The 12,611-nt window shown below is 46.0% G+C and overlaps 1 protein-coding gene across 2 annotated transcripts in view; it reads right to left on the reverse strand.

Moving 5' to 3' along the window:
- Positions 1 to 12,611, reverse strand: part of LOC143784766 (protein mono-ADP-ribosyltransferase PARP14-like) — a 100,176-nt gene that overhangs the window by 60,244 nt on the left and 27,321 nt on the right. The window contains exon 3 of one of the 2 annotated variants that reach the window (XM_077273358.1): positions 2,544 to 2,624. The exons of the other annotated variant lie outside the window; for it this stretch is intronic. Coding sequence (XP_077129473.1) covers positions 2,544 to 2,624 — 81 coding nt within the window. The remainder of the gene's footprint in view (positions 1 to 2,543; positions 2,625 to 12,611) is intronic. 2 annotated transcript variants of the gene reach the window in all.

The following is a 12,611-nucleotide window of genomic DNA, read 5'->3' on the forward strand; positions in this document are numbered from 1 at the left end:
CATCCATGCTTCACGGTGGGAACCAGGCATGTAGAGTCCATCCGTTCACCTTTTCTGCGTCGCACAAAGACACAGTGCTTGGAATCAAAGATCTCAAATTTGGACTCATCAGACCAAAGCACAGATTTCCACTGGTCTAATGTCCATTCCTTGTGTTCTTTAGCCCAAACAAGTCTCTTCTGCTTGTTGCCTGTCCTTAGCAGTGGTTTCCTAGCAGCTATTTTACCATGAAGGCCTGCTGCACAAAGTCTCCTCTTAGCAGTTGTTGTAGAGATGTGTCTGCTGCTTGAACTCTGTGTGGCATTGACCTTGGTCTCTAATCTGAGCTGCTGTTAACCTGCGATTTCTGAGGCTGGTGACTCGGATAAACTTATCCTCAGAAGCAGAGGTGACTCTTGGTCTTCCTTTCCTGGGGCGGTCCTCATGTGAGCCAGTCTCTTTGTAGTGCTTGATGTTTTTTGCCACTGCACTTGGGGACACTTTAAAAGTTTTCCCAATTTTTCGGACTGACTGACCTTCATTTCTTAAAGTAATGATGGCCACTCGTTTTTTTTTACTTAGCTGCTTTTTTCTTGCCATAATACAAATTCTAACAGTCTATTCAGTAGGACTATCAGCTGTGTATCCACCAGACTTCTGCACAACACAACGGATGGTCCCATCACCACTTATAAGGCAAGAAATCCCACTTATTAAACCTGACAGGGCACACCTGCGAAGTGAAAAGCATTCCCGGTGACTACCTCTTCAAGCTCATCAAGAGAATGCCAAGAGTGTGCAAAGCAGTCAACAAAGCAAAAGGTGGCTACTGTGAAGAACCTAGAACATAAGACATCATTTCAGTTGTTTCACACTTTTTTGTTAAGTATATAATTCCACATGTGTTAATTCATAGTTTTGATGCCTTCAGTGTGAATGTACAATTTTCATAGTCATGAAAATACAGAAAAATCTTTAAATGAGAAGGTGCGTCCAAACTTTTGGTCTGTACTCAAAATATATATATATATATATATATATATATATATTACACTACACCATGTTACAAATTATTATGCAAATTACATTTTTATCGGATTTTCCTAAATGGTCGGTGCAAATGACAGTCAGTCTAATAAAAGTAATCACCCGTTAGATTATACATTGAATTTTATTGACGAAACCTCCCAATGATAACAGTATAATCTCCACAATGAATAAAACCCCATAATGCACTGTTCCAAATTATTAGGCACAGTAGAATTTCTAAACATTTGATATAAAGAACTGAAAATGCTCATTTTTGGAATTTGCAGCATTAGGAGGTCACATTCACTGAACAAAAAAGCTATTTAACTCCAGAACCTCCTAACAGGCCAAGTTACATGTAACATAGGAACCTTCTTTGATGTCACCTTCACCATTCTTGCATCCATTGAACTTGTGAGTTTTCGGAGAGTTTCTGCTTGTATTTCTTCCCTCCCAGAGCTGCTGTTTTGATGTGAACGGCCTCCCACCCTCATAGATCTTTTGCTTGATGATTCTACAAAGGTTCTCTATAGGGTTGAAATCAGGGGAAGATGGTGGCCACACCATGAGTTTATCTCCTTTTATGCCCATAGCAGCCAATGACTCAGAGGTTTCTTTGCAGCATGAGATGGGGCATTGTCAGCATGAAGATGATTTTGCTCCTGAAGGCACGTTTCTGCTTTTTATACCATGGAGGAAAGTTGTCAGTCAGAAACTCTATTTACTTTGCTGAGGTCATTTTCACACCTTCAGGAACCTTAAAGGGCCCTACCAGCTGGTTCCCCATGATTCCAGCCCAAAACATGACTCCTCCACCTCCTTGCTGACGTCGCAGCCTTGTTGGGACATGGTGGCCATCCACCAACCATCCACTACTCCATCCATCTGGACCGTCCAGGGTTGCTCAACACTTATCAGTAAACAAGACTGTTTGGAAATTAGTCTTCCTGTATGTGTGGGCCCAATGCAACCATTTCTGCTTGTGAACACTGTTTAAGTGCCGAATAGTAGGTTTATGCACCACAGCAAGCCTTTGAAGGAGCCTACACCTTGAGGTTCGAGGGACTCCAGAGGCACCAGCAGCTTCAAATATCTGTTTGCTGCTTTGTAATGGCTTTTTAGCAGCTACTCTCTTAATCCGATGAACTTGCCTGGCAGAAATCTTCCTCATTATGCCTTTATCAGCACAAACACATTTGTGCTCAGATACAAATCTCTTAACAGTACGATGATCATGCTTAAGTTTTCGGGAAGTTTCTAAATTTTTCATCCCTTCACCAAGGCACTGCACTATTTGATGCTTTTCAGCAGAAGAGAGATCCTTTTTCTTTCCCATGTTACTTGAAAACTGTGACCTGCTTAATAATGTGGAACATCATTTTTAAAGGGAACCTGTCACTCCCAAAATCGCTGGTGAGGTAAGCTCACCGGCATCAGGGGCTTATTTACAGCATTCTGTAATGCATTCTGTAATGCTGTAGATAAGCCGCCGATGTTACCTGAAAGAGGAGAAAAAGACGTTAGATCATACTCACCCAGGGGCGGTCTCGCTGCGGTCCGGTCGGATGGGTGTCTCCGGTCCATGACGTCCTCTTCGGGTCTTTACTGTTATGATCCTGGTGGTTAGAACACATGAACTGACCTGATAAGTAAACCCAAAAATACGGACAAGCTCTGGGAATGTGGGAACTTTACTGACCGCAATTCTGATCCTATCAAAACACACTATAGGCAGCCGTGGAGCGTTCCTAACTCGGCCTAGACGCCTCGTTCACAGCCTGAGAAACTAGCTACCCCTAGAGAGAAACAAAGCCTCACTTGCCTCAGAGAAATTTTCCCCAAAGTGTAAGCAGCCCCCCACAAATAATAACGGTGAGTTTAAGGGGAAAACACAAACATAGAAATGAAAATAGGTTTTAGCAAATGAGGCCCACTAATAACTAAAAAGTCAGAAGATAGCAAGGAATCTGTGCGGTCAGTATAAAATACTACAAAAGTATCCACGCAGAGAATACAAAAAGACCCCCACACCGACTCACGATGTGAGGGGCGCAACTCCGCACCCCAGAGCTTCCAGCTAGCAATCAAATAGCATATAAGCAAGCTGGACTGAACTCATACCATACTGAGAAACATTTTCAAATAGAAATGAGCAAAAAGGGACTAGCATGAACTTAGCTTCTCACGAGGAGACAGGTCACAAGGGAAGTCCCAGAGAGATCTGAACCAGTACTGAATACGACAGCAGGCAACAAGTAAAGGTCCAGATGGAGTTAAATAGGCAGCAGGCCTAGCAGGAAACGAGGCAGCTGGAGTCCAGCTACAGACCAGCCGTAACACTAAAAGCCACCAGAGGGAGCCCATGAACAGAACTCACAAAGTACCACTCATGACCACAGGAGGGAGCCCGAGAACGGAATTCACAACACTTTACGCCGCGGCTCCGGCGCAGACGTACTTTGTCTGCCCTGTTGAGGGCAGAGCAAAGTACTGCAGTGCACAGGCGCCAGAAAGGTCAGAGGCCCGGCGCCTGCGCACTGCAGTACTTTGCTCTGCCCTCAACAGGGCAGACAAAAAACGCCTGCGCCGGAGCCACGGCGTAAAGACCCGAAGAGGACATCATGGAACGAAGATGGGAGGCGCCGGAGCGGACCGGAGACACCCATCCGACCAGACCGCAGCGAGACCGCCCCTGGGTGAGTATAATATAGCCTCTTTCTCATCTTTCAGGTAACATCGGCGGCTTATCTACAGCATTACAGAATGCTGGAGATAAGCCCCTGATGCCGGTGAGCTTACCTCACCAGCGATTTTGGGGGTGACAGGTTCCCTTTAAGTAGTTTTCCTTTAATTAGAATCACCTGGAAAACCAATTGTCACATGTGTTTAAGATTGATTTCAGTGATCCATTGAGCCCTGAGACACAATACCATCCACGAGTTTATTTGAAAAACAAAACAATTAAATCTTTATGACACTTAAATCCAATTTGCATAATAATTTGGAACACAGTGTATATATATATATATATATATATATATATATATATATATATATATATATATATATATATATATATATATATATATATATATATATATATATATATATATATATAGTGAGGTACCAAGGGGAGAAGTACTAGAAAACAGATATGTTTCTCCCCGTTTCATTTCCTATGTTTCCAGGTATTAATTGTGAAGCTGTTTTTCAATGTAATCCGGTCCTGGTTTCTTTAGTGATCAGTGTGAAAAGGACTGGTGCTTCCCCTCCACACATCTGTTTTCAGCTGATATAATCAGGAGCTGCTGGGATCTCAGTCTGATCTGCTGGTCTGGGGGAGCTGACACAGTAAGACTGCATGAACTTCTTTGTTATTTGTAGGTTTATTTTGTAGTTAGAATCTTGTTGTTAGTTAGTGGCCAGACGGCCTTAGACATTTTATTTCATGTTTGATAAGTGCAACATTGTATGACAAGTTCCCCTTGCCTTCCCCTGAATCAACATGTTAGGGCATTCTAGGCTATGGGTTGAACTAGATGGACTTAAAGTCTTCCTTCAACCTTAATAACTATGTAAGTGTGCACAATAAATACGCCTGGCTCATACCTGTGTGGAACTCGCCAACCTGCTATTGTCCATTGTGACTCCATAGCCACCTGCTTGGGCCAAAGCAAAGATCCCTGCTGAGTCCTATTCCCACAAATGATGTTTCGAATGCGGGCATAGTGGCTGTTGGACTGTGATTGCAGAGAAAGCGCTCTGTGTATGTCCTGGCTGAAAGCTCCGGTGCTTTTGAAGAGCCAAAAGTCCAGTAATATGGAGGAACTAGTGAAACAGTTATTGAAGGCAAATGTTCAACAACAGCAGACTAACACTTCCAGCAAGCCCTGGACCAGCAAAACCAGATTCAGCAAGAGCAGTTGAATGCAATAAAGCAGGCTTTGGTTCGTCAGCCCCGAGATGAGGAAGACCGTACACAAAGTGTTGCTAGTGCGCGGAAAGCCGTACAAAAGGCTCTACTTAAAATGACTGCTGACGATGATGTGGAAGCGTATCTCACCGTATTTGAAAGTATTGCAGAACGTGAGCATTTACCGGTGGACAGGTGGGCTGAAGTGGTTGCTCCATTTCTGACTGGAGATCCACAAAAGGCCTATTACGATCTAAGTGGAGTGGATGCTATGGACTATACCAAATTAAAAGGCGAAATCCTGGCGAGGCTGGGAGTAAACACATATGTACGAACACAGAGGGTACATTTGTGGACTTTTGTGGAGCATCAGCCAGCCCGCTCACAAATGCATGATCTCATCCATTTAGTAAAAAAATGGCTACAACCAGAGACTTTGACATCCGCACAGATGGTGGAACGTGTTGTTCTAGACAAGTACCTACGGTCCTTACCTGCTAAGATACAAAGGTGGGTTGGACAGGGGGACCCATCTACAGCGGACCAGTTGGTGAATATGGTCGAACGCTACAATGCTTCTGAAAGCCTACTCCAAGGGAATGTTGAAAAGGGTGGTAGACAAGGACGGGAGGGATTGGGATGATCTCCTACCATATCTCATGTTCACTATACGTGAGGTACCCCAATCCTCCACAGGCTTTTCGCCTTTTGAGATAGTTTATGGGCGATGTCCTAGAGGCCTGTTAGACATTGCCAAAGAGACTTGGGAACAAGAGGTGACTCCTTATTGTAGTGTAATTGAACATGTAATGCTTATGCAAGATAGAATTGAGGCAGTCATGCCAATAGTTAAGGAATGTTTAGAACGTGCACAACATGCCCAAAGCACGGTATACAACCAAGCGGCTAAAACACGAGTCTTTCAACCTGGAGACAGGGTGTTAGTATTAGTACCTACTGTAGAAAATACATTTCTTGCGAAGTGGCAGGGCCCATACGAGGTCTTGGACAGAATAGGTGAAGTGAATTATAAGATACATCAACCAGATAAGAGGAAAACCGAACAAATCTACCACATAAACTTGCTTAAGGCCTGGCGGGACAGGGAGAGCCTAATGGCAGGAGCTGCCCTTGATGATGGACCTCGAAGGACATCACCATCTATGATAAATGACCCCCAGGTAGTACTGCCAGAAGTGGGTATTGCAGAGACACTATCCGAAAGTCAAAAACGAGAGACCAAGGAATTCATACAGAGAAACGCAGAGGTTTTCTCAGAACTTCCTGGCCGTACTCAATTAAACATGACATTGTTACTGATCCACAGGCGCAGGTACGGCTAAAACCATATCGAATTCCAGAGGCTCGGAGACAAGCCATTGCCCAGGAAGTCGAGAAAATGTTAGAGCTAGGGGTCATTGAGGAGTCCCGGAGCGGTTGGGCTAGCCCAATCGTACTGGTGCCCAAACCCAATGGGACTATTCGATTTTGTAATGATTTTTGGAAATTAAATGCCAAGAGTTGATGAACATATAGAGAGACTGGGTTCGGCCAGGTACATATCTACTATTGACTTAACAAAAGGTTATTGGCAGATTCCCCTCACGGATTCAGCCAAGGAGAAAACTGCCTTTGTCACGCCCCAGGGACTGTTCCAGTACCGTGATATGCCATTTGGGTTGCACGGTGCCACAGCCACCTTCCAACGTCTAATGGATATTGTCCTAAAACCCCATGTCCAGTATGCGTCCGCTTACTTGGACGATATCATTGTCTTTAGTGATGACTGGGACACACATTTGTCGAAAGTACAAGCCGTCTTGGACTCGCTAAAAACGGCTGGGTTGACTGCCAATCCCAAGAAATGTACTTTGGGATTGGAAGAGGCTCGCTATCTGGGATATAGCATAGGGCGAGGAGTCGTAAAGCCACAGTCCAATAAAGTGGACGCTATTCAGAATTGGCCACGACCGGTCACCAAAAAACAAGTTGGTGCTTTTTTAGGGATCGTTGGTTATTATAGGCGGTTCTTCAAATATTTTGCCACCATCGCTGCCCCTCTCACAGATCTTACCAAGGGGTTGAAATCTGTCACAGTAAAGTGGAACGCAGAAGCAGAGGAGGCCTTTCAGCATTTGAAAACGGTCCTCTGTGACCAACCAGTGTTGGTTGCCCCTGACTTTAAATGGGAGTTTGTTGTCCAAACGGACGCCTCTGGTGTTGGCCTCGGTGCGGTGTTGTCACAGGAAATGAATGGCGAAAAACAACCAGTGGGCTATCTAAGCAGAAAACTTACGAGGGCAGAAAAGAATTACAGCGTGGTTGAGCGGGAAGCCCTGGCTGTGAAATGGGCCCTATACACCTTACGCTATTATTTACTAGATCGCCAATTTACGTGCCCAGCCACATAGTATATTGCCCAGCCATAGTATACTGCCCAGCCACATAGTATACTGTCCAGCCACGTAGTATATTGCCCAGCCACGAAGTATATTGCCCAGCCACATAGTATACTGCCCAGCTACGTAGTATATTGCCCAGCCACGTAGTATACTGCCCAGCCACGTAGTATACTGCCCAGCCACGTAGTATACTGCCCAGCCACGTAGTATACTGCCCAGCCACGTAGTATATTGCCCAGTCACGTAGTATATTGCCCAGTCACGTAGTATATTGCCCAGCCACGTAGTATATTGCCCAGCCACATAGTATATTGCCCAGTCAAATAGTATATTGCCCAGCCACATAGTATACTGCCCAGCCATAGTATATTGCCCAGTCACGTAGTATATTGCCCAGTGACATAGTATATTGCCCAGTCACGTAGTATATTGCCCAGTCACGTAGTATATTGCCCAGTCACGTAGTATATTGCCCAGTCACGTAGTATATTGCCCAGTCACGTAGTATATTGCCCAGTCACGTAGTATGCATCATATCCCTGTTAAAAAAAAAAGAATTAAAATTAAAAATAGTTACCGTATATACTCGAGTATAAGCCGACCCGAGTATAAGCCGACCCCCCTAATTTTGCCACAAAAAACTGGGAAAACTTATTGACTCGAGTATAAGCCTAGGGTGGAAAATGCAGCAGGTACCAGTGAATTTCAAAAATAAAAATAGATGCTCCATACCGTTCATTATGGCCCCATAGATGCTCCACATAAAGCTGTGCCACATATAATGCTCTGCACCGTTCATTATGGCCCCATAGATGCCCATAGATAGCTGTGCCATATATATAATGCTCTGCACCGTTGCCCCATAGCTGTGCCATATAGTGCTCTGCACCTTTCCCCCATAGCTGTGCCATATAGTGCTCTGCACCTTTCCCCCATAGCTGTGCCATATAGTGCTCTGCACCATTGCCCCATAGCTGTGCCATATAGTGCTCTGCACCGTTGCCCCATAGCTGTGCCATATAGTGCTCTGCACCGTTGCCCCATAGCTGTGCCATACAGTGCTCTGCACCTTTCCCCCATAGCTGTGCCATATAGTGCTCTGCACCGTTGCCCCATAGCTGTGCCATATAGTGCTCTGCACCGTTGCCCCATAGCTGTGCCATATATATAATGCTCTGCACCATTGCCCCATAGCTGTGCCATATAGTGCTCTGCACCGTTGCCCCATAGCTGTGCCATATAGTGCTCTGCACCGTTGCCCCATAGCTGTGCCATATAGTGCTCTGCACCGTTGCCCCATAGCTGTGCCATATAGTGCTCTGCACCTTTCCCCCATAGCTGTGCCATATAGTGCTCTGCACCTTTCCCCCATAGCTGTGCCATATAGTGCTCTGCACCGTTGCCCCATAGATGCTCCACATAAAGCTGTGCCATTGCTGCTGCTGCAATAAAAAAAAAAAAAACACATACTCACCTGTCTTGCTTGCAGCTCCTCGGCGCCATCTTCCCGGCGTCTCTCCGTACTGACTGATCAGGCAGAGGGCGGCGCGCACACTATATGCGTCATCGCGCCCTCTGACCTGCACAGTCAGTGCGGAGAGACGCCGGGAAGATGGAGACAGCGCCCAGCGTGTGGAACGAGGACAGGTGAATATGTCATACTTACCTGCTCCCGGCGTCCCGCTCCTTCCCCCGGACAGCTGGTCTTCGGTGCCGCAGCCTCTTCCTCTATCAGCGGTCACCGGCACCGCTGATTAGAGAAATGAATTATGCGGCTCCGCCCCTATGGGAGGTGGAGCCGCCTATTCATTTCTCTAATGAGCGGTCCCACGTGACCGCTCAGGGGAAGAGGCTGCGGCACCGAAGACCGTGGGACAGGCAGGGGGAGCGCCAGGAACGCCGGGACTAGGTGAGTATATGACAGTGCTCACCCGCCGACCCCACCACCGATCATGACTCGAGTATAAGCCGAGAGGGGCACTTTCAGCCCAAAAATTTGGGCTGAAAATCTCGGCTTATACTCGAGTATATACAGTATATACTCACCTTCCGGAGCCTCAGGATCGAAGCAGCCGGTTACCGATGCTTCTCGCGCGTTCCGGTCTGAAGATTGCATTGCGGTCTCGCGAGATGATGACGTAGCGGTCTCGTGAGACCGCACGTCATCTCGCGAGATCGCAGCATGGACCGGTTACCGGAGCGTCACGAGCAGGGAAGGCCTGTTGTGGATCCGAGGGGTCGACGGACGGTGAGTATATAACGATTTTTTTTATTATTATTTTTAACATTAGATATTTTTACTATTGACGCCGCATAGGCAGCATCAATAGTAAAACGTTGGTCACACAGGGTTAATAGCAGCGTTAACCCTGTGTGAGTGCTGAGTGGAGGGGAGTACGGAGCGGGCACTGACTGCGGGGAGGAAGGAGCGGCCATTTTCTTCCGGACTGTGCCCGCCGCTGATTGGTCGCGGCAGCCATGACAGGCAGCTGGCGAGACCAATCAGCGAACGAATATCTGCGACAGACAGAAGTGACCCTTAGACAATTATATAGTAGATAGATATATATATTGTAAGATTGCACTTACTTACGGGTTGGGGAATCGCTTGGCAGCGATATAACACAGCAAGACATTTTCTTAAAAAGTTCATCTGGGTTTATTACTCCATAAACCCCAGTGGTAGAAAACACAAAACAACAATCTTCATATCACGGCAAAACAAAGTAACAATGTTCACAGCGTGACTCTGTTCCATCAGGACTGACTGTTATGATCTGGTGGCCTAAGAGCAGCATGAGACGTACTCTGGAGAAGGTGGGACCTGTACTCACCGCAGACCCTGAACTTAAAGAAGTTGTCCACTACTATAACCTTTTTTTTTTTTTTTCATAAATCTTGCTATTATGGGCCACTGAAAACATCTACTGTGTTTATTTTAGCAATATTACCTTTTATCATGCTGTAGCAGCACATCTTCAGTGCTGGATCCAGCTCTCATGGGGTTAATCGACAACTTCCTTTCTCCTGAGTCATTGTGCTCTAATACTACAAGTTCCATGATGCATTGCACTGCTACTAAGCACCCACACCCCCTCCAAAACACACCCCAACCCCTCCCTCCTCCCCCCTCTAGCTTCAGAAAGATTTGTGAGGTCATTTCTGTCCAACCCACCCTCCGTTACACACAGATAGATAGATAGATAGATAGATAGATAGATAGATAGATAGATAGATAGATAGATAGATAGATACAGATATATCTATGTCTATTTCCATCGATATGTCCATATCCATGTTTCTAAACCCCTTCACCCCTGGAGCTTTTTTGTTTTCGTTTATCGCTCCCCTTCTTTCCAGGGCCATAATTTTTCCGTCAATATGGCCATGTGGGGGCTTATCTTTTGCGGGACAAGTTCTACTTTTGAACGACCCCATTGGTTTTACCATGTCGTGTAACAGAAAATGTGAAAAAAATTCAAAGTGCAATGAAATGGCAAAAAAAGTGCAATCCCACACTTGTTTTTTGCTTGGCTTTTTGGCTAGGTTCCCTAAATGCTAAGGCTGTGTGCACACGTTGCGGATCTGATTGCAGATCCGCAGCGTTTTTTGCTGCACTGAATTGCATCAAATCCGCAGTGTAGTGCACAACCAATGTAAGTCTATGGGAGCCGCAGACTTGTGCACACGCAGCGGAAAAGGCCGCCCCGAAACCGCACCAAGAACTGCATCAAAACCGCACCAAAAACTGCGAAACTGCACCAAAACTGCGAAACTGCACCAGGTTTTGATGCAGTTTTTGGTGCAGTTTTGATGCAGTTTTTGGTGCAGTTTTGATGCTTTTTTTGGTGCGGTTTATGCGCGGTTTTAATGCCGTTTTTGGAAATAAGTAAATAAACGGAAAATGTGCATGATTTGAATGGAAACATGCATGAAAAAACGGATTCCAAGGCCGGATTCATCATTTCACAGCTCAGTTTCATACTTTTTTTGCCGGATCCGTCGCTGTGCGTTTTTTCGCCGGACAGAAAAAACGTTCCTCTGTATGTGTTTTCCATCCGGCGGAAACAGCTTTTTTGACGGATCTGGCAAAAAACGGATGAAACTCTATGAGAAAAAGACAGATCCATCGGAAAAAAATGGATCAGTTTTTTTCAAAACTCGCCGGATTGTGCCTCACGGCAAAAACCTGATGTGTGAAAGCAGCCAAATATATGGATAGATACATCTATGTATCTATAGATATATCTATAGATAAATATATCTATAGATAGATATATCCATAGATATATAATAGAAAGGCCGATGTTTCTATAAGGCTACTTTCACACTTGCGTTTTTCGCAATCCGTCTTTTTGGGAAAAAAACGGATCCTGCAAGTGTGCTCGCAGGATGCGTTTTTTACCCATAGACGTGTATTAGTGAAGGATCGCGACGGATGGCCACACGTCGCGTCCATCGTGCAACGGATGCGTCGTGTTTTGGCGGACCGTTGGCACATCCGTCACATCTGCCATTTTCTACCGCGCATGCGCGGCCAAAACTCCGCCCCCTCCTCCCCGGACTTCAGAATGGGCAGCGGATGCGTTGAAAAACTGCATCCGCTGCACACGACGTGCACAAATTTCACAACGTGCGTCGGTACGTCGGCCCAACGCATAGTGATGGACCCGTACCGACGCAAGTGTGAAACAGGGCTTAATGAGCGTTTAATTTAATAAAAAAACAGAAAAAAACGGCGTGGGCTCCCGCGCAATTTTCTGCGCCAGAGGGGGAAAGCCGACGGCCGAGGCCAATATTTGTAGCCTGCTATGAATATCAGCCCGCAGCTGTCTGCGTAGCCTTTACTGGCTATTAAAATAGAGGGACCCCCCCAAAAAAATGACGTGGGGTCCCCCTATATTTTATAGCCAGAAAGGCTACGCAGACAGCTGCGGGCTGATATTCATAGCCTAGAGAGGGGCCATGGATATTGGTCCCCCCCCGGCTACAAATACCAGTCCGCAGCCACCCCAGAAATGGCGCATCTGTAAGTCTACGTTCACATTAGCGTTCGGCGCCGCAGCGTCGCCGCATGCGTCATGCGCCCCTATATTTAACATGGGGGCGCATGGACATGCATTGTGCTGCGTTTTGCGACGCATGGGTTTTTTTGGCCGCAAGCGTTGGGCGCAGAGGACGCAGCAAGTTGCATTTTTTTTGCGTCCAACTTTCGGCCAAAATAACCGCATGCGTCGCAAAACGCAGCGTTTTAGCGTGCGTTTTGTTGCGTTTTTGTTTGCGTTGTG

This window comes from Ranitomeya variabilis, chromosome 7 (genome assembly GCF_051348905.1).
Source record: "Ranitomeya variabilis isolate aRanVar5 chromosome 7, aRanVar5.hap1, whole genome shotgun sequence".
Taxonomy (NCBI): domain Eukaryota; kingdom Metazoa; phylum Chordata; class Amphibia; order Anura; family Dendrobatidae; genus Ranitomeya; species Ranitomeya variabilis.